General features: G+C 43.7%; 1 protein-coding gene across 1 annotated transcript; it reads right to left on the reverse strand.

Moving 5' to 3' along the window:
• Window positions 1–27,694, reverse strand: SRD5A1 (steroid 5 alpha-reductase 1). Its single transcript, XM_090039157.1, has 5 exons — window positions 27,328–27,694; window positions 20,139–20,305; window positions 19,268–19,369; window positions 14,024–14,174; window positions 1–11,497 (listed from the first exon to the last, which is right to left on the reverse strand). The coding sequence occupies exons 1-5, from the start codon at window positions 27,624–27,626 to the stop codon at window positions 11,431–11,433; spliced, it is 786 nt and encodes a 261-aa protein (XP_089895283.1). The 5' UTR covers window positions 27,627–27,694; the 3' UTR covers window positions 1–11,430.
• Between the last annotated feature and the right edge of the window lie 79 nt (window positions 27,695–27,773).

Genomic DNA, 27,773 nt, shown 5'->3' on the forward strand with positions numbered 1-27,773 from the left:
TCATAAAATTCTAGTTTATTGGACAGATGCAAAAATCAGACCATAAACCTTGCTACTGATCCCCTCACACACACACACACACACACACACACACACACACACACACAGAGTAGCTAGTTCTGAACACTAAGCACCAGTGTCAAGGTATCTGTATCCCCATGCACTGAAGTCTGCTGTTGATGGTCACTCAAGGCTTCTTTCATTGTGAAGTTGCTGCAGAAGGGAGTTCCTGGCTGGTCCTTCTGGCTGGACAGGCAGGGTGTGGGTCAGGTCAAAGAGGGTGCCATTGGGGGTCATTTTTCACTGCCTTTTATCCTTCCCTGGCAGACTTTGGTGACTCCCCACTTCTCAGGCATACCCAATCCAGGGGTCAATGACCTCAAGGGATGTCCCTCTTGGTAGCTGCTGGATGGCAGCTGTCAGCCCCAGGGGTCACATCCACAGGTAAGTGCAGTCTCAGGAGTCAGTTGATGAATTTTGATTGATTCACTGCCGTGATAAAATAGAGCTCTAGAAGTGGTCGATCAGGGGCTATTTCGGCCCCAAGGGTCTGTTTCCAGAATTGTTTAGCTCACAATGGGGCTTCTGTACCTTTAACAGTGAAGTTTCAGGGAGTTCCTGGCTCTGTATTGATTCTTTCCTCTCCTTAGTCTGTAGTATGTAGGTGTTAATTGCCACTCCTTGTTTATTGCCACTTGTTAACCTGCTTATGCAGACAAGCTACTGTGTTACACAATCAACCATGATTCATTCAGGGACCAGCTCCATACAGAGATTTCTGTCCTTGCTAACATTGTTACATGTTACAACTTACTTTAAAACTTAAAGTACATTTGTAAAAGCATCTACAAGCTCTATTTGCACTACAAATACATTTTATATAAAAATAATAATGGATATGATAAAAGAAAGAAAGAGAGGAATGAAGAAAAGGTAGAAAAGAGAAAGCATCTCCTAAAGGGGGCAACTACTGCAAAAGGGGCTTTTGCCATATGGAAGAGCTTCACATGGGGGGGGAGGGGCAGGCAAAAAGTTTTCTTGCTAGAAGAGAGCAAAAGAACTCATGTTTGCAGAACCAGGCAGCAACATAAACTTCTCTCCTCCTGCATGAATCTCACTTTGGCCTCTAGCACAATCCAAGAAAGAAACACTGCATCTTAACAAATAAATATTAAGAGTTTGCTGTCTGCATGCATCCATGTTCATTAAGATGTTCTGTTCCTTTCCTGGATGTTCCCAGTGCTTTAAGGGAAGGCAGGCTGCAGGTTTGGCAGAGGGCAATCAAGGAAGCCACATGACCCAAAAGAGGCTGGGCTTGCAGGATATAAGCCTGGGGCCTGAGCTAGGCAGGCAGTCTGACTTGGAACCCATGGAGAGAAGCAGACAGCAAGGCTCTTGACTAACACTTGAGTTGGGGTTATACTGGTACAAGTAATGCATTATCCTCAAAAAAAATGCTGTACTAGTGGAACAACACTAATAGGCAACTTGGATCTGACTTTACCAACAGAGTTGTGTTGGATACAGCTCAAAACTGAACATGTAGGGACCTACCAGAACAGCAATTTTGCAGATTTCATCAAATCTAGCATTGCCTGTGAAATCACAGGGAAAAGACAATTTACTGAAAAGAACATAACAGCTCCCCGGAGGGAGCCAGCAATCCTCAGGGAGCTATGGCAGCCTACTGGGGTGGGGGGGAGGAAATCTGCCCACCTGAAGGGCCACAAGCAAGTTGGTTATTGCCCCCCCCAAGCCTCACCACTGATTGGCTGAGAGAGTAGCTCATCATGTGGTCCCACTCCTCTCCAGTAGGCCAGGGCCACCCTCACAGCCAAAGGCATGGGGGAACTACATTCTGCCTGCAAAATGGCTGTTGGGCCATTTTGACTGCATAATTGGGGGGCAGCCACCCCACATTCAGTAGGTCCCTAAGCATAAGCCAGGCCCCCCTGCTCCTCCTTCCAAAATAGCCTACTCACTTTTGATGAATAGATGATGTACTCCGTGCTTTAAGCTAGGGTGGGGAAGATGTCTCATCTCCAATTTTCTTTAGTAGAAGAATTGATTATACAGCCACCCCCCCACCCACCCCAGAGATGCACTGGACTACATTCACACTTAAAAATGCTTATGAGAGCCTTAACTGGTAGTATAATAAGCAGTATGCAAATCTAGACCAGCTCTAGCCTTCACTTAGAGTGTACATGAACAACAGCTGCCACTGCTGCTAGCCCAGCTGGTGCAGCCACTCTAGTTCCTACTGCCACTGCAGGCACAGACCCTGGCTGTTACATCTGTCTGTCACTACTCTAACTATCAAGTTCCCTCTGAAGGCAGCAGGACAGCTCCAAGTGCACTGATTCGCATATGATTGAAAAGTCCTTCCTTTACAGCAATGTTAATAGCATTTTAAAAGTATGTCATGTCTGCCAAACATAATCAAGTTTCTGTATGATGACAAACTGTTTTTGTTTAAAGCAATTTAGCCAAATAGCAATTTTCTTCAATTTTTTTTTATTCCCTCCTAGGTGATTTTGATAAACCTCAGGTCCAGCAACCTCAACTGGAGGTTTTAAGGTAAATTTTTATTAGGCTCAATATTTGAGTCGTGCTTCTACAAACCTGCACCTTTGTAAGTTTAGTCTGCATCCTATGGGACCACACAGACATCTAAAGATATGCACAAGCTCAGTTGATTGCAGGATCTCACCCTTTGCTTATACTGTAGGAAAGATTGTTTTTCAGACAGATCCTACCAGGCAAGGATGTACTATTGATCCTAATCTATTTTTTTAAATTTCTCCTTTGAAGTATTATGGCACTTGAAAGTTAGATCATCAGTTCCAGAAGTATTTAAGCATTTGCAACTCATTTATTCATTCTCTCAGTAACATTTTCTTCCTTGAAGAAACAATTACACCTAAAATGTAAAGATTAGCTCTCCTTTAAAGGAAAAATTACATTCACATAACATCTGGTTGAAAGAATTTGGTAAAGTCTTGGCAATTTAAAATATAATTTTAGATGTAAAAAGGGGAAAGTTCTGAGCCAGTTTATAGTTCCCACAGTTTATATTAGGCATATTAGGTTAATGGTCATATGTTGACTTTGTTTAGTGGCTTAGTTTTACTACATACCTCAAAAAGTCAACTTAAAAGCTAACAAAATAGCACAACCCATTACTTGGGTCCAGTCCATTGTGAACAGATGAATCTGCTCCAGAGAAGGTTGTAGACCTCACACAGTATTAAAACTACATACAAACTACATGGTCCTGAAATCTACATGAATGGTAAATAGCTGCTTCTATCAAGCAAACAGTACTCTCTGCAGCATCTGTTGGTGTTTTATAGTAGTAGGGACTGGGGGCTGAGGTGGCCTGGGCACTAAGGGGTACAGTTGACAGCCCAGAAGTCACAAGTTCAAAGGCAGAAGTGCTTATGGTACAGACCAATCCAATTCCACAAAGAAGGAAAATTCTGCTGAATACCTCCTCATCACAAGGACACAGGACAGGAGAAACTGCATTACAATACACTGAAAAGTCTTCAGCTAGAAAGAGACATTTAAGAACAAAAGTTGACCATGCCCATGCATTGGAATGCAATTTACAGAAACAGTGCAAATGCTACAAAACTATATAAGTGCATTTAAAGTCAGAATTAATACAATTCTCTTCTAACTTGTGTTACAACATTCCTTTTTTCCTTCTAGCATATATTCCACATGCTAGGATGTGCACACCTGTTGTGCACTTTCTGGCAAGAAAAACCTTCAAAATACCTGTTAGGGTAACAATGTGGATTTTTGGGGAGCATTGGATCTGCAGCTGAAACAAGGCTTTTAGTCTGTCTTTCAAAGCTGCTGGTCACAAAGCAGAATGATATATTAAGTTAACCTTGCAGATGCTTAGGCAAGTAGTTTCTTTAACAAAAGGAATAGTGTGCAGGATACACGATTCCTTGTATAAGAAGAACAAGATGCAGCCCACCAGCTATTGTTGGGAGGTAAAAGCAGACGACCTTGGAGCTGGTGCTGAAATCAGCAAAGAACAAGAAAGAACCAGCAAGTGATCGGGAGTACTCAAGTTCATAGCCTTATGCATGCACTTTTGGCAGAGAAGCATGTACATTAATAAAATGCATAGGCAATTTCATGTTAATGAAGTAAACAGCAAACAGAGAAGAAGCTTGAGATGGGAAGAGAAATGGGTTGAACCCAAGGAGGGACATAGGTGGAGTGAATATTAATATGCATGAACCAAGGTGTATAAAATGCAAGAAGAACTAATGTTCAGTGCAAGTCCCCAGTCAGTTGATTTCTGGGACCTTCATCCAAAGCAGTCTCCATTCTGAATAAAGCTGTTGCGAGCACTGTGTGCTGGTGTTTCCTCCCTGCTTGCTCTGACTAATGAGTAACAGAATGGTATTAGGATCCATGAGCAACTGGATCATCGTCTCCTTAGTCATTGGGTGCCACATGGAATCAGGGTCTAACAATACCCATCAAGAGAATTGGAAACATTGATATTAACTCCTTAATGCTTTAACTGGCCTCTTGCACAAATTAAATATTTAGGAATAAGGATAAGTGTTACAAGTCACCTTTAAGCTATTCTACAGGGTACATTAAAATGGGAGGGTTAACGCATTAAAAAGGGCATTAAACTGTGCTACTGTGATTGGTACCCTCTAAGGCTGCCTCTACATATGCTTTTGGGGGGGTGGGCACAGGGTATTTTAAATTAGAGTGGTTCCCAGGCAGCCACTAATTAAAAACACCTGTCATGTGCATTAATCCTTAACCCTTAACTAAGCCTCAACAAATGAGGTCTAGGTAAAAGTGCCCTGTGGCCATTTAAAAAACAAAAACAAAAACAACCCCCCCCCTCCACGGCATGTCCAGATGAGTGCAATCATGCAGTATGTGGTGCTACAAACATGTTTGCAGCACCACATACTATGCAGTCTGGTGTTCTTTGCATGTGCTGCTGAAGAGTGGAGCTGGGCTGCATTGCAACTGAAGGACAGAAAAAAAAATTCACTACAGCTGGAGTCCTAGGAGGCCCCCAGCACCCCAGGTAAGGCTGCTGGCTGGCTCCAGCCTCCCCTATTGTCCCTGGGGAAGCCTGCCAATGTGCCAAAGCATGCATGGCACAGGTGTCCCTGGGGAACCAAACATCTATACACATCTTAAGCCCCTGTGTGTGCATCCACACACATGACACTGTGGCTATGCTGCAGCATTCCAGTTAGAATGCAAAACAGATTGATTAATCAAGTCTGCTCTCATGCATTCTGTTAGACCAACTCCATGTGATGCCTAACAACGATAGCAAATGGGCCAGCACAAGCATTGGCTTCACAAAGCAGCTTTATTGCAAGACAGCACTCAGGGTACCCATAACTTGAGTGACCCAGAGCATCTTTTCTAACAGTCTTTTACCAAGGTTGATTTACATAGACCCCACCTTGTTCCCATCTTACAATCCTGTCCCTGTTTACCTGCTTTGCATATTATATTCCCCTATATGGCACTTTATTTCCATCCCCTACTATGACCATCAGTGCCCTTCGTCATCGCTAAGTGTTGCTAGGATTGTTATCTACAGCACATTCTTGTTGCTTCTTGTTCCCCTTCCCTGTACAACTGCAGCCTTCAGCATATTCATGTCCTGTTATCTTTCTGGCCTAATGCATTCTAATTAGAACTACTAGCACATGTATAGGCAGCCTAAATGTCTTAAGGTTGCACCACTTCAGGGAAGGATCATCTTTGAGCCATTCTACCCAGATCACGCTAGGGTATTGTCAGTTTGTTGTCAGTCCAGAGACAAAACAATCAGTTTGGAGCCATCCAGGATGCAAGACTCCCAGTACTTCTACTCCTGACAAGCTTTCCAGCCTCCCAAGTTCTACTGCCTAGGGGGTGATACTGGTCTCAAGTCCACATCCACCGCCCCCAGTGAGTATGACCTTAGCTTGTGGCCACTACACTGCCACCTTCAAGGACCCCAGGAGACCCAACTGAATCCCTGGGCTGTAGGCTAGGCACACAGCTGTGTTCTGGCCATGCTTAACCCCCCCCTGGGTTCCTCTGCTCCTTAAGGAAGCCTAGGGTCCTGGCTCCTAGTAACACCCCTGCTCACCAGGCCTATCAGTGGCAAGTTACAGTTGTGCAGACCACAGATGGCATTAAGCCTTAACCTATGAGTACTATGAAACTGGTTCTAACTTTAAAACTACCTAACACTCCACAGATTTAGAATTTTTTTTTTTAAACCAAAGGCAATAATAACAGCACCCCAACTTCCAATGCTTTCTTTCCTTGAAATTTCACAAAGAGAGCAAAGATATGCCAGTGTTAAAAGACAGAAAAAACCTCTCAAAAAGTGAAAGGTTTCTTTGTAGGGTTATTAGATATACAGGACGCTTCACCGAATAATTTAAGGAAAGAGTGAAGCAGCCAAGTAAGCATTCCCACCTCAGTTGCATACTACAATTGAAGCACACAGAAAAACAGAACACAGACAATCTATCATCTTTATTTAAAGCCATAGTTTGATGCATTACAATAGGATACGATAGGCATTAACGTTTAAATCCTATACAGTTTATTAACAAACAACTTTACTTTTCTGTAAGAAGCCTTTCCTATTCTATAAGAACTCTTTCCTATGATTCTTTGAATTAGAAGGAAAGAGTGCATATGTTCAGAGAAGCACGAGGGGCAGCATCCATATAGTGGACAACTGAAGTGCAGCTTAAGATTAATGTTATATCTCAAGTATCCAAGTCCATGTCAAACCCCTGCTAGATGCACACATCCCCATAATAGGTTTACCACAGGAAGATACACAAACAACTCCAATTCCTACAGTGAGGACCCATACATGCCCTCACCAGGTAACAATCTACATTTTAGATAAGTAATTTAGCACTGGTCTCAAGCTATACTTTGGTTGGCCAGCAGGTGAACCAGAACTGTCCAAGACTGGGGCAGGCAATTATTTTGGGTGGAGGGCCGCTTATTGAGTTTTGGCAAGCCATTGAGGGCTGCATGATAGGCAGCCAGAGGCAGATTAATATTAAGTTTTCTAAATTTTTTTTTTAGGGGCCCTGAGCTGGATAGAATGGCCTGGCAGGCCACATCTGGGCCATGTTTTGCCCACCCCTGGTGCAAGAGAATTCAAACAGGATTCTGTACTGCTTAAGTATCTATATACCCAGTCTAGGCAATGAAAAAAAAGTTAGAATCTTAGGAAAGCTCTGTCCCTATTAATTAGCAGTAAGTGGGCAAGTCAAAGAGACATATGATCCCATTGGGTTGCACCTCTATGGGAGTCAGTGTATTAAGGGAAGCCTGAATTCTCAGTGTGGGTGATCCAAAGTAGAATACACATGCCCTCAAACATCCACTGAAATTAAGAAAAGGCTTTGAGTATAGACAGAATCTCAAGGCAGTACTTTCAAGCTTAAAAGGTAATTCAAACATTCTGAGATTAAAGTAAAGACGGGGAGAGGAATGGTCTTTAGGATGGATACGAAGAAAGTTAGAGGAGTGTGACAAGATTTCATGCCTTTCCTGCCCTTTCCCCCCCCACCCCCCATGAAAGGCTCAGGTTTTGTCTACCATGGATGTAACTGGGTGAAGAATAGAAGCCTGTCACTTGGTGACTGGGCAAGGGTCACAGAGGGCAGAGTGACTCAATTGCCTAAGGGAAGGAGTTAGAGTAGGGGTGGGCAAAATCTGGCCCATGAGGCCATTCTATCCAGCCTGCAAGGCCCCTAAAAAAAATTAAACTAATATTTAAATCTGCCCTTGGTTCCTGTCAAAAAATGACAGGAACCAAGGCCTGTAGGGACCCAAGGGAAGCCCAGCAGGTTCCCACAACAGCAGGGCCCACCTGGTCCCATGCCTGGGACCACATGCTGCCCCGTGCCAGAACTGCAGGTAAGGGGACAGGGAAGGAGCTTGGGGAAAAGCTGAGTGCAAGGGGGGGGAGGGGAAGGGGGAAGCAGCAGTCCCTCCCCCACCCTGTGGCCAGCACCCCATGCTGCAGCTGTTCACAGCCCACTGAGGGCTACCTGTGCCTGCTCCAGACAGCCCTGCTGGCTGTGAGCAGCTGCAGCAGGGAACACTGGCCATGGGGCAGGGAGGAGCTGCTTTTCCCTGGGCTCCTTCCCAGTGCAGAGAAAGGTAGCTCCTCCCCTGCCCCATGGCCAGCACTCCCTACTGCAGCTGCCTGCAGCCCATGCAAGGCTGTTTGGAACAAGCACAGGCAGCCCCAGGTAGGCTGTGAGCAACTGCAGTGTGGGGCACCAGCCAGGCCACTTCCCCACTCTGTGCACCACCTTGTAACCCAGCCCCACTGCCAGCCTGGGCCCTGTGCTAGCTCCAGGCTCACCTGCCAGGGCTGCACCTGGCAACAAAGCTGCAGTCTCCCTGCTTGCTGAGCCAGGCAGTGTTTGCCACCACCGCCTCTGCGCTGCCCAGCATGCACTCTGGGCAGGCAGCAGCAGCCAACACTGCCTGGCATAGCAAGTTGGGGGATGGGGGGGGCCCCACAGCTGCTGCTGATGTGCACAGCCCCAGTGGGTGAGCCTGGCACCAGCCAGACCCAGGCTGGTAATAGGGCTGAGTTGCAAGCTGGTGCTGAGCTGCAGGAAAAAAAGGAGTGGCCACTCACCTGCCCCATGCTGTAGCTACTTGCAGGGCATGTGGGGCTGCCCATGCCTGCTCCAGACAGCCCCACATGTGCTGCAAGCAGCTGCAGCAGGGAGTGCCGGCCACAGGGCCACTTTTCCACGCACTCAGCACTGGCTTCTTCCCTGCTGGCGTGCAGGGGGTCAGCGCTGTGCACTGCCCCCCACCTGTATCACAGGGCTGGGGGGCACTGGGAGTGAGTGGGCACAGGAGCATGGGGCCTGGACCAGTGTCCCAGGACCAGTGCCAGCAGGGCCCAGAGTGGGGTGACAGGAGCACAGGGTCCCAGCCAGCAGGGGCTCTATGGAGCTGGGCCAGCTCCCCTCTCTCCCTGCTGGTGCAGCCCAGCCCAGCTCCATAGACCCCTACCAGCCTGTGCCCCGCTTTGGGCCCCACCAGGGCTGGTCCTGGGACATGGGACCAATGTCCCAATGTCTTGGGACCAAAGACATTGGTCCCAAGGCAGCCCTCAAGGGGCAGGGCAAAACTGGCTAAGCAGCCCCCCACCCAAAATAATTGCCTGCCCCTGCATGAGAGAGAAAGGGGAAGGTTAATAGCCAACTCACAATAATACACACCAGCAGAAAACAAGGAAGATCAAAGCAGATGCAGCCACCAGCCACAACAGACACCCAGAGAAAGTTTGCGCTCTGGGCACCTGAAGAAAGGAAGATAATTCAGGGGACAACCGATGGAGGATCTCCAGTGCAGGGACTCCAAGTCAAGATAGGACCATGGAAGACCTGGGAAACCATGAACCTGTGTTTGGCTGGTGAGAAGTGGGGACACTTGCCTAGGGTTTCAAAGGCAGCAAAGACCGCTGAAGATGGGCTTAGGAAAATCAGAAAGAAGAAATGAGGAAGGGGATTAGAAGTATGAACTGGTGCGAGGCAGTGCCAGCAGCTTAAGGGACTGGTGAAGAAACAGCGTCTGGGTAGAGGGTTTGCCAACACAGTTCGTTATCTTCTGTAGACTTCGCACAATAAGTGAAACAATTCAGTTAAAACATACCTGGGTGGCCCATGAGTGAATGCTTTTTTAGGGTATAATTCTTCTTCTTTCTCCTAGCTCAAGTTGTGGCAGGCAAGCTCTGAGTGAGGCTAGGGAGCCTCATTATGCCTTCCACAATGGAAGATGATCGTGATTGGAGGAGTTGGAGCATTGTGACAAAAGAGAGACAGAAAGCTTAACAATTAGGAAGGGAGCAATTTAAATTATAATTTAGTCTATTTGTAAATAGATTAAAATTTACCTTACCATTTAGCAATGCCTAAAGGACACTTGGAGAAAGATTTAAGATTCAACAAATTGCTTTTTTGAACAAGGTACCTGAACTCAGTGAAGAGAACGGAGCTTCCTGAAGCCTTTCAGCAAATTGAGGTGGTAGGAGGAAACGAGAGAAAAGGAAGTGGAAGAGGGAGAAGAGGCAAAAGGTAAAAAAAGTTAAGAGGTAGAAATATGCCAGTATTTTGGAAGACAGAAAAACCTTTTTGTTCCATCTTTCTGACAAAGGTCTGGACAACGAGTGCTTACTATTTTTTTTTTTTAAATAAAAAAAAAGGCCCATCCCCTCTACATGTATTAAATGATTAACTGGGTAATTGCACAACTGAGATTGTTACTTTGCACGTATAGCCAATCATACCATAAACAAGTCCATCCAACTATAGTGTTAGAGGTGGAAAATGTGTAATAACTTTATAGCTGGTTTCTATCCAGCTTTTATTTGCATGTGTAGCAACGTATTCCCTTGCAGCTGGGAGCCCTGTCTGATGCTGGATCCCCCAATCACACTTCCAGCCATGTGTAACATGGCAGGAGATGCAATTATATGGATCATGAATCAGATCCTATGATGCTTTACCAGAACATCTAGAGGGGCCCTAACAGACGTGGGTATGAAGAACTGCTCTAGGAGAACCAGGAGGCTGAGGGTCCAGCAATCACAAATACCCAGGAAACACATTTTTAAGTGCTTTCAGGACAACGGTTAGCAATCAAAACATTTTTCATATAGGGAAAAAAAAAAGTGGTAAAAGAAGAAAGTAGCATCTCTTATAAGAGGTTAGTGGGAACCCACCCACTAAGTAGCACAAGATAACACTCCCACATGCATAAAAGCAGATATATAAATCTTAATCCATTTTTCATAACCAATACTGACATAGGTAGCACAAGCAGCTTTATATTGGTCTATTATGTCCGTCTTGCACAGCTATGCATGAAAGAGGAAGTCTGAGTAGCATCTTCACTATTGTTATTGGTCTACAGGGTAGCCATAATTCTGAACAGAAGTCTATTCTTGTATTGCTGCCTAATGCACGAATACCGCATCCAAACAGTGCAATGCAAGTAGCTCATCCTGGCATTCTGGAAGTAGCATACTTAACTAAAGCTGAACCAGTGGGTAGAAAGACAAGAGAGATAGGCACCATTGTAGTAAGCTAGTTCCAATGACAAGGATCAGGATGCTCTTGCCATCTTATTTACTGCACTGTGCTGTTTCCAGGAAAACTGGGGCTGTCTTTTCTCATGTCACCTCCTTGCCACTCAGCTGTATTTTACCCATTAGGAAGCCAAAAGTAGCATAAGATGCAGCCTTTACATACTAGTATTCAAAGAAATCCATTTGGACGACACTTGTCATGTACCAACTAGGAACTGAACACTTTCAGAACAGCGGTCACCATCATTCAAAGCTAGCTGGATACGAGGCACAGCTCAATACAGAAAAGGAATTACAATTTTCCTGGATTTGGGGTAGTCTTCAAATTTTTCCAAGTACCACCTGCAAAAAAATACAAACCAACCTAGTTAATATTACATCTTCAAAGCATTACAAGAGAAGACAGTCTATTGTAGGAAGATTCCAACAGAGAAACATTTAATCCATACTTCAATTGCTTTAAAACTATAAAATTACATCTCCTAGCCTTACTCTGCATGTCAAGCTATTTTAAAGTTAGCACATGCAGCCTCATAAAAGGGGCAGAGTGCTGGCTGCAAAAATTAAAACCAACCTACTGCTACCAATGATTTAGAAATCAAACTAACAGGCACTCTATTTGTCAAGCCAGTGCAAAGAATGGACCAGGAATCATTAAAAGCTCAACATAATGGCAGCTGAGCATTGTGATGATGTAAAATGGAAGCTATGGAATATGGTATGAAGGCACACTTGCAAATTGAAGCAAGTTTTTATTCTGGTAAGGAAAAAACTTAAGGTCAGATTAGAATGCTGGTAGCTAGTTTAGATTGTTAGATCCGATTTGCTAGATTTATTTAGAATACTGTAGCCAGGTTTATATAAAAAAAACAAAAAATATGGGAAACACAGGAGAACTCTCAATCTGGGATCTTCACAGGTAACTGTAGGGTTGACATTAGCAACCTGACTGCATGACCAAAGCATAACTAACTCCAAAAAAGCAACAGAGAAACTGATTTTATGCCAAGGAATGCCAAGTGTTCCAAGTTCATACTCTAGTCTTCCTAGAAGAGATTTTGCCTAACATTCTCCACACCCTACAACATACTTTCTCCATTTGCCATTGGTGAATTTCTCTTTTTTTCCCCTCCAGTCTATTCAATTTTCATTAGTTTCTGTAGGTAAATGTAACTCGCAAATAGGAACCGGCAAGGATTGTGCATTCTCCTTTTGTATCACAGAAAAGGTGTCAAAAGCTTGATATAAAAGGAAAATGAAAAATCCTTTCCTTGAGCAAGTTATTGGGTGTCAAGGGGGTGGGATGAAGGAATGCAGGGGCTGTCCAGTATTGGATTGGGACCACAGACTGCCCCCATATGTCAGACCCAGCCTATAGGGCTGCTTCAGCACGGGTGCTGCATGCACCATGCACTAGCCCAGGACATGGCACAGGGGGTGTCTGAGATGCATGCTGTGTGTGACACCCATACCAAACCAGCCCTGCACACTAGGTCTAGTACATGGGGCCACTCCATGGGCCCAACCTGGACTGGCCCCAAACAGATCCAGTGTGCAGGGCTAGTCTAGTATGGTTGCCACATGCAGTGCATGCCCTAGACAGGCCCCCCAGAGGGAAGGCAACACATGTGCTGTATGCCATGCACATCCCAGATGGGCTGCATGTGATGGAGCCTATGCCAGACAGGCTCTGTGCACCATATTCAGCATGTGGTGCTGGTGCCAGAGGGTGCTGTACATGGCAGGCTGGTCAGAGACCCACAGGCAGCACTGCAGGCTGGGTGATAGGGCTCCATGGGCTGTAATTAAAACACCCATGTACTACAGTTTAGTGCATGTACTATTGCAACAGCAGCTATTCTCAGACTGATTTGGAAAGATTTATAGGAGAATGTTTTAATAAAAAGAATTTCAGGACCACAACAGATCAGAGGGGTGACTTTTACAAGTTACCTAGTGCCTCATCCACTTGGAGCAATTTGATCAATTGTTCAGAGAGTTAGCCATTGCTAGGTTAGGAGCTTTTATCCCCCGCCCCCACCTTATTCTCTGTAGTCCCTCAGAGGATTTTATACAACAGTTTATGAGAAGGAAAGGTATAAAAAGCATAACCTCGTTCCATACCTCTTAAATAGGCAACTTGACAATCAGATTTTTTTTATTTACTTTGTAAAAAAATTTGGTGGTTCAATTCACATAAGCTCTTCCAACCTAGGTTAGCTCAGGAATGGAATTTAAGGGAAAAATTCTCCCTTCCTGGCATTTACTTAAATAAGTAGTGTTTAACTGCAAAAAAATGAATTAAGCAAGTTAAATTTACCTAAAGCAAGTTTCAAGTAACCAGGATTTACCAACAGGAGTTACTAACTTGGGGTGCTTGCAGATGTTAAAAAGAGAAACAGAAAGAAAAAAAGACACAAGAACAAAACACCTCATATTGTTTACTGGAAGCAGCAGCACATTACTTCAACTCAGTTCCACAGGTGCCTGTATAGATCAGGCACTTTGGCAGGGCTTTTTGGTGGTTTTATCTAAGAGTTGATTCAAACAGCTATTAGATAAAAGCACCAGAAAGCCCCACTAAAGCACCCAATCTAGAGAGACAGCCAAGCCAGGTTGAACTAACAAACTGCCTCTTCTGGGCATGTGCTGGGCTTGGCACTGGAGTGTACCGAGTTTTAAAAGAAAAAAAAAAGTTCTTTATTTTAAACCAAAGGCAAGCAGCCTTAAAGAATATTTCAGAATCAATAAGTGTCTCAGGGGTCAGACACATGCAAACCCCTATATCCCCGTTTAACAACCAATAATTTCTTAAGTTACAGATGATTTAGAAAAGGAAATAGGACTTCTGTAATTTTGTAGGCTTACTCATGGTGCTGCCTTGCTCGAGAAGATAGAATGAAGAGTGTGCACATAGCAAAACCAGCACTTTCAATGCTGCAGCAGGCCAAAGCAAATCCAAACCACTCGAGGATCTCGCCAAAAAAATTGGCTCCGGTTACATATTCAAACATCCCTCCTAAGGAACAACACATTTACTTTATTAACACACTGTAGAAAAACAGTTGCAATACCTGCTATTGTAAGCAGAAAAATAGTTCTTTCATGCAAGACAGTTTGCAATTAGCTTAAAGCCTTTTTTCATATTAAGGAAGTTATTAGGCAGTCCTCGGACTTACAATAATTGGTTCCCAAAAACTGCATCTTAAGTTGAAACGCAACTCAGAACCAATTTTCTCATAAGAAACAATATTACAAATAGGGGATTGGTTCCTGAACCAAGGCCCAATACCCTGTTCTCACCAGAAATACCCCAGAATTTTGTACTCGATCAATTATAGATGAGTAATATAGCTACATTAATGTATTTATTGTAAACAGCAATCAATCTTGATTTGGAAGGACTTCTTGGACATGACTTTGCTGGACTTTTTGAAGAACTCTTGGCTGGAGTCTTCTCAGCAGTCTTGGCAGCAAGTTTTTCTGGAGTCTTGCCTGCTTTCTTAAAGAAAGTGTCCAAGCAAATTTGTACAGATGTTCTCCAAGGAGATGAGCAACACAAACTTGTTTGCTGGCATGGCATTGCAACAAATCAAGTGTTGTAAGTCAAAACTGACAAAGTTGAAATGGTTTCAATTTATAAACTGTTGCAACTTGAAACAAGTCAAGGACTGCCTGTACTATATAGAAGAAAGGGCTCTAGTTTTTTCCTCTAATATTAACATGTATATCTATTTTATTAAATAGTGGCACTAAACACAGCAATACCAAAGTGATCTATAGAAATCAATCCTGTCAGTGCAGTTTATTTATTATATAGATTTGTCAGGCTACTAAAATTTTTTTTTTTTAAATGAGAAAATGTGAAAGACTGAACTGCTTTACAGCTCAAACTGATTTACCATGTAAGCTTATAAAAAAAAGCTGGAAAAATTGCTTTGTATTTTGCAGTGAGCAACTAGCAAGACAAACTATTTATTTACCCACATACACCTTTTTCCCCTAAAAGTAATTAATCCCCTAAAATTGACTAGTGCATCTTAAATGGGACTGCTGATTTTTGCCTGGAATAGAAGGCACACTGCTTTGATTCCTGCCCCAGCTTGAATTCCTGTTTCCAGCAGCACTAGTATATCTGTTCATGGAGCTAAGTGGGGTAGGAGGAAGAACTAATTTAATGCCTCCTTGTTCTTTACTTAACTCAAGGCATGAACAATCAACTCCTTGATGTTCCACTAATTAAGATACTTTTTATTTTGGTAATATTGCTCTTTTAATTACTCCTGGGTACTCTCCTCCTGTTCTAGCCTTGTAGGCCATTTTTAGCTCTACAAGTTCTTAGATCTGGCTATGGAGATATCAGTCTTCAGCAGCAGCTACAGTTTGAGCTTCTGGCCGAGTATGAAAAACATAGGTGAATGAGTTGAAGCTTAGGCTCTATCAAAAAATAAATAAAATCAATCTTCATTCTGCTTTAAGTCTTACAGGGAAAGAGGTGATAGAAGTGGAATATAGTTCTTGCTTGTCTTGAATATACAAAGAATCTCATGATCCTTTTAATACAACTCAAGCCATGAACTCCTACCATTTTATTGTAGTCTCTTATTCATACTGCATATGGGCAAGGAAGGGAATTAGGTTTATAGTTCATTTTCTAGAAATTGTTCTCATTTTCCCTAGCAGTGTTTTTTTTGTATAACGGAGACAATGTACAAAGGAAAACAGTTCCGTTATGTTTAGTTCAGTGATTGCATGCATAAGTCACTCAAGTTCTCTAAATACACAAATAGGTTTTGGTACAAGTACCTGCTGCTAGCACAGAAATGGGCAATTATTTTGGGCAGAGGCCACTTACTGAGTTTTGGCAAGCCATCGAGGGCCACATGGCATGTAGCCAGGAGCAGATACATATTCATTTTCTACACTTTTTAGGGGCTCCATGGCCAGATAAAATGGTCTGGCAGGCCACAACTGGCCTGCATGTTGCCCACCCATGTGCTAGCACCTCTACTGGCAGATAGACTGTAGAGTCCACTAGAAATTCTGGCCACAAGTACAGATGCAGCTCTTGGCCAATCTTGTCGAAAAAGTGCCACAAGTACACATGACAGTAACCACTTTTAAGATGTGAAAGGCACAAGAACCAGGATTACTTACTTAGATCTAGACTATGATTTTTGTTCATAAACAGTGGCAAAAAATAAAACACCCACCCTTCCATATATTGCCATGTTCATTTTCAAGAGGTTGTTCAGTCAGACAAACCCATTTAATTTCTGTAACCTACTGAGGTACCTCAATAAATTAACGTTAAATGCTCTGGAATTGTATTCTTCTTAATGACAAAAATATTTAATCAAGTATTTAGTTGTTTAAAGTCAGTTTGTTTTTTTTAAGTTTTTCTTGGGAAAAAACCCAAATAACCATCTTTACTGCTTCAACATTGCCACTTACTTGATTTAAAGCCTTAGAATACTTTTGCCTTGAGTATGTTTGTCTAGAATTAATATTACCCTGTTGAAAACATTATATACAAGTTACACCCACAAAACCATTAGAGTCAGCTCCAGCACACTTATTCATGGAGACCATATCTCATACAGTCTCACAGCATTCAATAAGCAAATGCTACGATGAAAAGAATTTTACAATCGCATAGCAAAATTCAAAACATTAAGCAACAAAAACAGAAGTGAGCACAAGCCTTAACTTGTGCTTAACTGTGTAGCGGAATGCTGGGCTAGCGATTTCAGCACCGCTTGGGGAGCCGCGGGCTTTACGGAGTAGGCGAGCGTGCGGCTTGTGGGGCAGGATTGGAGGTAGCTTTATGACTGCCTTCGAGGTTCGCCGAGTTGGCGCAAGTAGACGACTTAGAGTAAGTTGTTAGTTTTCTATAATAAGTTTATAGGATGTCTGTTGGTTCACGGGGTTCCGGAGTAAGCCCTTGTGTTCATTCTAACCCGATGGGCTAGGTGCAGCTGCCAACTCCTTAAGTCCCAGAATTGGTCAACAGCTCATTGAGATGGGGTGTTAGTGGTAGAAGTTATTACAGAGTAAATATAAGGTAAAGTAAAATTTGTTTTATTCACTCACCTGGCCTCACCCTCTTATGAATAAGAGGGGAGACCAGCTGGAATGAAGTTGCAGTAAATGTAAGTATAGAAAGCATAGATATGCTGTCTAAACTATGAAGAGAGAGGCAGTCAAGGAGGTGGAGTCTCCGATGTTTCTTCAGTTACAGTATGCCGGATACAAAGGGGGTCTCTTGGCCCACAGGGTTCATTAGCGAGCCCTTGCTTTCCACCCTTTGCGGGATAGGTATGGCTACTCACTAGTTAGTCTTAGGGCTGGTCAACAGCTCATGAACAGGATGGTGGATAACAAAACTGTAACACGGTGAATCGTTGTCAATTGTCGGATTTTCAAGGCCTTGGTTTTCACTGGGATACGCCCAGGCGGGGAGGCTGAGGACTGGCTACAGGGTGATCAAGCCTGAAGGGTCGCCAGTTGTCATCTCTACTACTTCTTGCCTCTGTCCCTCTTTATAGATGTTGGTTGGACTGCCCCTGTGACACTAACTATGATATAAGCTAAGCATATAGAGATAGGATAGTTTTCTCTTACATAATAGTTACTAGGCAGATTTCTACATAAGTTTAGTTTCTGCAGGAATGACACTTATAGATAAGAAATGAAACTTACAAACTATGCATGTGCAGCTTAATACAAGCGTGGGAAAATATAACGCTTTCATTTTGATTAGAAGCCAAAACTACAAGGTTACATAAGTGTGAGAGTGCCGCACGGCAGTTATACAGAAATAAAATAAGACATTTACAAACTGTAGATTGAGCACCCCCGATTTAAACAAGCCCCAGACCATGGGCCAGATCCAGCCTATGGGCCATTATCATCTGCCTGCCAGATCTCCCACAGGTCTAAAAATTCAGTGGTGGAAGGGGGGCAGCATTAATTGCCACTCCCCTGCTGCCAAAGTTCCAGACCTGTAAGGAGCCCTGTAGACCAGAGACCATGGTCCTGCATGGTGGCAGGACAGGGCAGCAGGAGGTGGGATTCTGATGGCAAAGCTGGATCCAGGTGCACAGGACCCAATCTGGGCCCCAACCTCATGTCTAACTAGTAGGCTAGTGCTGTGCCACTTATCTGGCTTGTTGGGCCAAAAAGCTGAGCACCAATGGTTTAAATGCACTTAAAATAACAAGCATTCTTTTACTTGTGTGGCAAGTAATTATCCAGTTCCTCCAAAAACCCTCCAGTGCTGATCACTGCAGAGCAAGCATGGACCTCTTGTGGCCTGGATGTTTTGGGTCAGGTTGGTCAAGATTAGGGGGAGCACCTTGTCAGAGGAGCATCAAGCATTTTGACCAACTACACATTAGAACTAAGAATGAAAGCCAGATGGAGAGGTCAGAGTGATAGCAAAGTTCAGGAACAAGGCTCACTTTGAGTATTCCTGAGAGTAGGGATCTACCTAAACTGCACTGAGGGAAACTAAAAGTAGTGGGCCACTTATAGCATGTGGCAACACTTTTACATTCAATTTGTGGCAGGGTTCACAGAAACTAGTCCCCCTGCCCCCTTCTGGTGATTTTGCTTTTTTTTTTTTTTTTTTTTTAAAAAACACAAAAAAAAGGGTAGTTCCCTACCTAAGAGAATAAGGAAATCAGTCAGTTGTCAAAGGACTGTGAGAACACAGCAAGGCACAGGCACAGTAAGAAACAGTAGTGCCTGGAACAATCGATGTCTCAAGAAAAACAAAAACCACAGTAAAGCAATGAATGTCAACAGGCTTTGAGGATTAGAATTTATAAAAGAGTCCTCTGCTCCCAGAAACTTGTACTGGGACAGGAAAAGGCGTTAGCTGACTAATGATAACTAAACCAGAGGCAAGAAATTGGTTTCAAGTATAGTCCAGAAACAAAGGGGTTAGCTCTGTCCCCCAAAGTTAGAATTGGTTTGTGGTTTGTTTTTTTTTTTTTATCATCTCAATGTTATTTGCTGAGAGCTGTAATGGACACCTCACTAAGTGGAGAATCATGTTTCCTCAAGTATTCCTTTACAATTTAAAAATTTCTACAGCATTTTACTCACCTTTTGGTATTTTGTAGCCAGTTTCCCCTGGTTTTCTCAGGCTTCTAAGGATGTGGTCAGAATGAATATTGATTACTATACCAATCAGCCATCCTGCAAATCCTAAAGAAAAATAATTAAGGCAGGAACACTAATTCTGGATTTGTTCGGTCAAAATTGTTGTTACCAAGTGTGGTTTATCCAACTAACAACACTGAAACAAAAACAAGAAGAAAGAAATATGCCTGCATTTCCATCAAGTCTAAGACCCACTCTGGGACTTGCTTCTAGACTAAATGAGAGAGAAATCCCCACAAGAACCAGCAGGCCTTTCTGGGCACAGTTCTACTTGCACAGGGCTCATAGTAGGATTGAGCATCTAGCCATAAAGACAGTACTTCAGTCTGATCAGAAGTTTCCACTTGAATGAAATATTTAATATGTGAATTTTCTTCTTTTCATAGTGTTAAGTTGAATTGACCAAACAAACTCCAAGACACTGAGGAAATCAATGCAGAGAATCCTGCTAGAAAAGCATGCTTTAAAACTTCTCTCAAAGATGTTCCTAAATTTTTGCAACAAAGTCACCATTCTAGTACCACATACTATGAAACCTAGTGAAAGACTAGCACAGACAACTACATCCAGGAACATTGTATTTGTGCACAATATTACACTGAATAATTATTTTAGACCAACTGTATAGTTGGGAGAGCTGCTGGACAAGATTCTGAGCATCAGGTAACCTGAGGAAAGGTACCCAATGCCCCACAGCTTGACCATTAGCTCTTGCAACTATATACCACATCTAGTAAGAGATCAAAAAACCCTACCCCCAAAACATACTGAGAATCCACTTTGCTTTCAGTTTTCACAATGCTTTTAAACTTACCTGCAATGAAACAAGGATGTTGCAACCAGTCAGGAGGGTATTCTGCATAATTACTTAAGCTCCGACCTTGTAAATACCCATTACAGAGACAAAAAATAAATGCTAGTAAAAAAGTTATGAGTGGTGTTGGCTTTCCTCCACGAATCAAGAAAGGAAAGATAAGTGCCCTAGAATAAACAGAAAAAAAATTAAATTAGTGAGCTAGTTATTTCACCGGGAAATGGATTTTAAGCTCATATTTGTAATCCTTATACTTCTAGGAGTCAGCAGGCATACAGCATGTTTTTATAGAACTTATTCTTGCAGAAGTCAGCAGGGTAAACAAGCACACACTTAAAGTTTATCCTGGGTAGCTTCACTGATGGTACAGACTACAGGATCAGGTTCCAATATCCAATTTTATACTCCATCATAAAAGTTAGATTTTCAAAAAAAATCTGTGCATTTATCTTATTATAATGTGATTTGGTCAGATAAAATTTAACATGGCTATCTATATGATTTAAAAAAAAAGTGTTGTAGATAACTGGTGTTTAAGACAGCACAGTTTTTCATCTCACCTTGTGGAAAACTTTAATGACAATGCTTTCAAGCATTGCCTGCTTTTTTAAAACATGCTGGGGATCTAGTAGTAACAAAGCAGCTAGAAGACTGCTGTTCTCAGGCTCAAGGAACCCCAGCCACCACTGCATCAAGATCTGACCCCCTGGGAATCCCCATGAGTTTGCCCCACAGTTTACAAGTCTTTAAACTAAAAAAGGTGCACCTTACCTTTCCTAACCATGCTTTTATGTTGTATCCCTTCTGCACATTTTTTGTTTTTGCATATCTGGATTGTAGTATGCTCTGCATTCGATGAAGCACCAGGCATACCATACTTTAGGGTTAAATAAGTAGTATTTAGTTCCTCAGAACAGCTGCACATATGAAATAATAAGTTTTCAATAACTACCTGTCAAGTCTTACACCGCAGTCCTTGGGAAGACCTTTGAGAAATTTATCAAGGAGCACATCTCCAAGGGCCCACCAGGGGAGGTAATGCTCAGGGTCAACAAACATGGGTTCATTGAGGGCAGGTCCTGACCAACTAACTTACTTTCTTCTTATGATAGGGTCACAAAGTCCCTGAATGAGGGTGTCAGGGTAGATGTAGTCCTCCCAGCCTTTAAGAAGGCCTTTGACAGTTTCCCCACCACATTCTTTAAAAAAAAGAAGAGAGAACACCTTGGTGACTGTGGCATTGATGCCTACAGTCAGATGGGTGGCAAATTGGCTAGATGGTCACACCTAGAGGGTGGTGGTGGACAGGTTGTTTTTCCATCTGAAGGGAAATGGGCAGTAGAGTCCCCCAGGGCTCGGTCCTGGGGCCTGTACTGTTCATCATCTTCATCAGTTATCTGGATGTGGGTGTAGAATGCCCACTGTCCAAACTCGCTGATGACACCAAGTTGTGGGGCAAGGTGGGCACACTGGAGAGGAGGGACAGAATCCAGCTACATTTAGACAAATTACAGAGGTGGGCAGATGAAAATAGCATGGAATTCAACACAGATTAGTGCAAGGTGCTGCATCTAGGGAGAAGGAACCACAACACCTATAGGCTGGGGGAACACCCTTCTCATCAATATGGTGGCAGAAAGGGATCTTGGAGTCATTGCTGACTCCAAGATGAACATGAGCAGCTAATGCGAGAAAGACCAACTAACCACACCTTGTTGTGCATCTACAGATGCATCACAAGCAGGTCCAGGGAGGTGATCCTTCCCCTATGTGGCATTGGTCAGGTCACAGTTGGAGTAGTGTGTCCAGTTCTGGGTGCCGTACTTCAAGAGGGATGTGGTTAGCATCAAGAGGGTCCAGAGGGGCCACCTGCATGGCCAGGGGGCAGCAGGGCAGGCCCTACAAAGAGGGGCTAAGGGGCCTTAACCTATTCAGCCTCCACAAAAGGTGGCTGAGAGGGGATCTGGTGGCCATTTACAAACTCACGGGGGGGGGGGGGGGGAACCAGTGGGAAATTAGGGGAGGCTGTGTTCCCCCAGGCACCACCCAGGCTCACTAGGAATAAACAGGCATAAAATTGTTAGAGAGAAGGTTCAGGCTGGACATCAAGACACAATACTTTACAGTTCAGACTGCCAGGCCCTAGAATGGGCTCCCAAGTGAGGTAGAAGACTCCCAAGGTAGGAAAGCGTACAAGAGGAGGCTGGACAGATATTTGGCTGGGGTGATATGACCCCGGCACCCATTCCTGCCCGGGGCAGGGGGTTAGACCAGATGATCCATTTAGATCCCTTCCAACCCCAAGTACTATGATACTATGACAGCTCAATAAATGTATGCATGGGATTATGAAGTGATTGCCTGTGAAACCAACAGTTCAGACTCCAGTCACTTGGGAGGTCTCCTCCAAGTCCATCTTCCTCAGTTCAAACTTTGTTTTTTTTCTAGTTCAAGTTTGTTTATTTTTAAAAACATTGCTCAACTACAGCATTGTTAGATTAATTTCTTCTCCCCATCCCTGAAGGGATTTGAAGATAAGAGAAATAATTCGTAAAAAGGAAGTTTATTTTAATTTATAGATTTATTTTTAAGCAACCTTAACTCATTAAAAGGCAAATTAAGCTCAAGTTCCTTGAAAAGATATTTTCAATATTTTATAGTATTAATATTCAGTGGGGAAAAGAAGGAACATACTCATGTTCCTAGGTCTAACTATCAGGGTAACTATGCCTCTGTGTCTCTCTCAGGGCATCCTCTAAAAGGTTTCAGGTTTTAAGGCATTAACTCTTGTTGTTGAAAGCAGTATATGGAAGATCTACAGGTCGGGTCCTGGATAGCCATGATCACCTCAGCATATCCAATGTGGACTGAGACCCTGCAGTTCTAATCTACTCCATCTAGACAAACAATGGTTAAGTCAGCAGCTTTCTTAAAGTACATCATATCTTTAGAACAGTGGTCAACCTATGGCACAAGGACCCATTGGATCCAGCCCACAAGCATGGAGCTTTGGCAGCATCTGGCAGTAGAGTGCTTGCCGCTACAGCGACAAATGCCAGCTGCAACACTCTCTCCTTGTGCTGCCATGGGGACAAGTAACTGTTGTAGCCAGCTTCTAGACCCTGCCTGCCAGACCCGAAGTAGGTCATTCCAGCCTGTATCCAGAAAAAAAAAGTTGCCTACCCCTGCTTTAGAAGAACAGTATCCAAGATTTTTTTTGGATTTTAAAACTTCATTACTGAACAAAAAAAATTCTTACACTTCCCTGCTTGTCAGATGACACCACCAGGGACAGAATCCCACCTGATCAGCATAAAGAGCAAGTCAAAGACACTCATGGACCCAGAGGCACAAACTTGTTCCAGCTTCAGCTTCCTCTGTGATGAAATGAAGTTCATTTCCTACCTATGGGGACTTTTTTTTTTTTTTTTTTTTAAACCATCTTTAAGTTTTCCCTGAGTTTGATGAAGGGTTGAGAGAACCCAAAAGCTTACTGAAAAAGATAAATCAGGGCTCATGGTAGAGGTGATAGCTTTTATCAGACCAACAAGTTTTTTGTTTTTTGGTGCAAAAATCTTTAATTGCAAGCTTTTGGGCACAAACAACCTTCCTCAGGTATTGGAGAAAAAAGATTGTAAAAGTTCTGGGTAGAAATGAAAGTTCGTATTTCATAGGATTCACAGGGGAGTCAATAGATGGAAAAAGCTTCTCTGGGCAGGCAGTTCTTAGCTGGTAAGGAATCTCTCAGCTCTCTTGTCAGGCTCCGTTATGATGCAGATTACACTGCTCCTGCCTTGACTCAAGATCTCAGGTTTCTGGCTACAACCTGGATACCTGCAGAAAGATTTCCTCCCCGCCTCCAATTTCTTAGTTGTAATACAAGGTATCATTTCTGAGCCACAGAATCTCTAAGATGCAACCACCAAATAAAACCAGCAGATGAAGATAACTTTAACTAAATCAAAGTCAACAGACAACACTCACACGGCAACTTCCCTTTTCTCCTCAAAAGGATCATCACTTCTCTTCCACCAGAAGTGCAAGAAAAGCCTTAAAGTCCCTGGAGTGGGTGGTGAAGGGATCAGGGTTTAACTGCTCCTTGTTGCAAGGAAAAAAAAAAAAATCATCAAATCTTGTCATGTCAAGTTGACTAAACTCTCAGAAGCCTTTCCAAGATGACCTCAGAATTGGCAGCAGTTGTGGCCTGAAGTTAACCCCAGTAAAGTGCCAGGGAACATGGAACATTCAGAACAGAACTATAAAAGTTAAGAAGATAATGTGGCACTAATAAACATGGGAATAGAAAAACAACAGGAAGATGTTCTCACTGTGTAAGGATGTGCTTTTGTATTCTTAGAATCTGTAAGCCAAAATATTATATAACAAGCTTGGCTAGCACTGATGATTGGCAATAGCCTAAGCAAGTAAAGTTAGTGTTTGTTGCATGCTGAGTTGCCTGCATGGATTTCTAAGGGAGACGCCTGCAGGGATTGCTAAAGGAGGACCAAGCTTTCAGACTTGGAACAGCATAACCCAAGAAGCTTACCCACTGCAGCCAGCTGTGGCGAGTACCTCCTGAGTAACAGCTCTAGACAGACTGAAGTGGTGAAGAGTCTTTGGCAACTATCTGCTTATATTCTGGCAGTCCCAGTAAAGTTGACTACTTGTATTCTGGCAACCCTAGTTGATTAATTGCTTTGTGCTTAGTAGATATTTTGTAGTCAGTCAGAAGCTTTGTTTGTTGGATGGGTGCTGGTGGTTAATCAGAGTTCTCCTTGCCCACAGAGAAGTAGGGCTCAAATGAGTGAGTTTCATACCAACACTCCTTAAAATCCACGAAGGAAACCCCAACAAACCTATCACTTCAAAACTATGGAACCCTAAGAGAATATCAGGTTTCCATTAATCCATTTTAAAAACTGCTCATCACCTAAAGATGGAGTTTCATCCAAGACAAAACAGACTTCCTGCAAAAACTCAAAAAACATAGACCACTTTCACAGTGGCTAGAAGGTATCATTGGAGAAGTCACTAGCTTATATACCAACATCCCACACCAGGATGGCATCGAAGCCTGCCTAATGTACCTAGAGAAACAACATTATGACTCAGAGTACAGCGCACAGGATATCACTGAACTCATATACAACAGCTTCATTTTCAACAATAAACACTTCCTCCAGACCATGGGCACAGTTATTGTTACCTCTCAGCAATGCTTTCTTGGGGAACCCTGGCTGGCATAGTACACAGCCCATCTGACTCACCAAGGACTCGCCCCTTCCCCACCTCTGCCTGAACTGATTAGAGGAAGGACTTACAAAAAAATAATGAAAATGAAATAGCAGACTCACCTAAAGCCCTCCAGACAAGGGCGATAGGAGTGAAGCAACTCCAAATGCTAAATCAACCCACATCTACACACATCCAGCTCAGTATTTATTAGACCAATTCTAGTGACAACTCTCTTATTGGTTCCCCAAAAACTTGATCTACCCATCTGTATTGCAAACTTCCTTAGAATAATGCCACCCATAGCTAGGAGTGATCAGTTCCCATTATCCAGCATACGAGCCATCATTTACCCATAAACAAGCCCAATGCTCTCCCTTGAGCCATTCTTAGATCTCTACAAAGACCACAACCAAGTTCAAGTTTGTCTTGGTGCCCGAATCCAAAAGCTGCACTAGTTCCACGCCTTTTCTGCCTGGGATCCTTCCACTGATCGTGCTGAGGACTCTGCCTGTCTGCAAGCTCCAACAAACACTTAGGAACCTCAACTGGTTTAAGCTTTGAGGAGGGAGTTGGGGGGAGGGGGGGGGGGAGGGGGAAGAGGAGGAAAAAAAAAAGAGAGTGGTGAGGCCCCCACTCCAAGAACCTGACTTGTGTTTTCTTACTCCAGGCACAGCTTTTTAAACCAGCCTTTTGCTGATCAAACTCGAGCCAGACTTCCCCAAATACTTAGCTGAAACCATGTCATATTGCAATTGTTTTATTTGTCTCTCTTGTATGCCTATTACTACTGGTATCATAACTTCATGTACTTGGCAATAAAAGAAAGAGTAGTAATAACTTATGGTCAAGCTTGTTGCTATACTCTCTCTGAACCTCACTTACTCTTCCTTCCCTTTGACCTCCCTATTTGACCCAAGCCAAAGATCCCTGTAATGCCCAAAACTGTGGTGGGGTCTGCTCATCAAGAGAGTTATTACTTACTAGGACCATTAGTGACAAGAGATTGTGACTTGCTGAGTTTTGAGGCTTATGAGGGTATCAACTGAAAGTGCTGATCAGACCCAGTATGCTAGGATCCGACTGCATCTTATTGTTGCTCTGATGAACTGGGTGCAAGGCATATGAGGGCATTGGCTCAGTGCTGATGAACTTGGGCTGGCTCAGGCATGCCCGTTTAGGCAGTGTGTACATGGGCATATGTTTGACTCATTTGGTGGTGGGAGGAACCCAGCCTTGTTGGAGCTGTTTTTCAGGATTTGGCTTCACTGGGGGTGAGGACTAGCAGAAGCGAGAGCTACAGCTTCATATAGGAACACAAAAGTGACATGAGCAGCACATCGATGGAATTGCAGAGACCCCAGAAACATACCCTTAATAAATGAATGCACACTAAAGTGACAGGCAAAGCTGGTAAAACTATGGGCAAAGTGGCCCCACAATATGCCAATCTAGAAGAATTCTTCAGTCAAACCCTTACTATACCAAAGATACATACATAACATCATTTGGACCAAAACCTTGCAGTCGCCAATTGATTTCCACCAAAAATTCAACAATCATCACCCCTTCATGAGACTAATCGCTTGAGCGCCAACACCAGTATTTTCTTTTTGGAAACCACAATCAATATCCAAGGTAGTAAAATAAAAGCTACTATATACACAAGAAACCCATGGACCATAGACAAAGAACCTACAAGTCACCCTAAACACACCAAGAAAGCTGTAACTTACAGCCACTCTCCAATACTGCTGCATTTGCATGGAGGAGAATACCCCTGATCGCCACTCACCAATCTCAAAAGGGCTTTCAGCCAATAAGGATGGGGAGATAAAGAGACAAGATAGAGACAGGCTGAGGCAATTACTCCAGCTTGGCTTGCCGATGGCATGAAAAAGCTAACAGGGGGAGCTGAAACAGCCCGGGCATGTGGCAGTTCCCCGGGGAGGCCTACCTGTGCAGGTAGTGCATCAGGAAGAGAGCCAGCAAGACGCGGTTGGGACTGTGGTGCAGGCGGGCGGCGCCGCTGATCAGAACGAGCGGCACGAGGAGCGCGGGCAGCTCCTGTACGAACCAGGCGGCGCGGGCAGGCAGGCTGGGCCCGAAATACGGCGAACTGTAGCGACCGTAGGGTAGCTGCACGCAGCGCAGCACCAGCGCCAGCACCAGCCCAAGGCCCGCCAAGCCGCAGCCTAGCGTCGCCAGCAGCCGCCGCTCCGCCGGGCCCTCCACCTCCCGCCAGAACTTGTCCATCCCTACCAACCGCTTCCCAACCGCCCACCCAGCCAACCACTAAAAAGACCAGTGTGGGGCCTCGGCTTTTCTGCTGCATCCTCCCGCTGCCGGCCAATCGGCGCCGGGGGGCGGGGCCGGCAGCAGCCGTGGCCACGCCTACCGAGG

This window comes from Crocodylus siamensis, chromosome 3 (genome assembly GCF_052110815.1).
Source record: "Crocodylus siamensis isolate JL-2025a chromosome 3, ASM5211081v1, whole genome shotgun sequence".
NCBI classification, from domain to species: domain Eukaryota; kingdom Metazoa; phylum Chordata; order Crocodylia; family Crocodylidae; genus Crocodylus; species Crocodylus siamensis.

Bases quoted from the DNA above. Each gene is read 5' to 3' on its own strand.
- SRD5A1 (XM_090039157.1), bottom strand. From the start codon at position 27,626: ATGGACAAGTTCTGGCGGGAGGTGGAGGGCCCGGCGGAGCGGCGGCTG. The intron at 20,306-27,327 runs GTAGGCCTCCCC...TGTTTATTCTAG, and splicing joins CTGATGCACTACCTGCACAG to GGCACTTATCTTTCCTTTCT. The intron at 14,175-19,267 runs GTGAGTAAAATG...GTTGTTCCTTAG, and splicing joins TGGCTACAAAATACCAAAAG to GAGGGATGTTTGAATATGTA.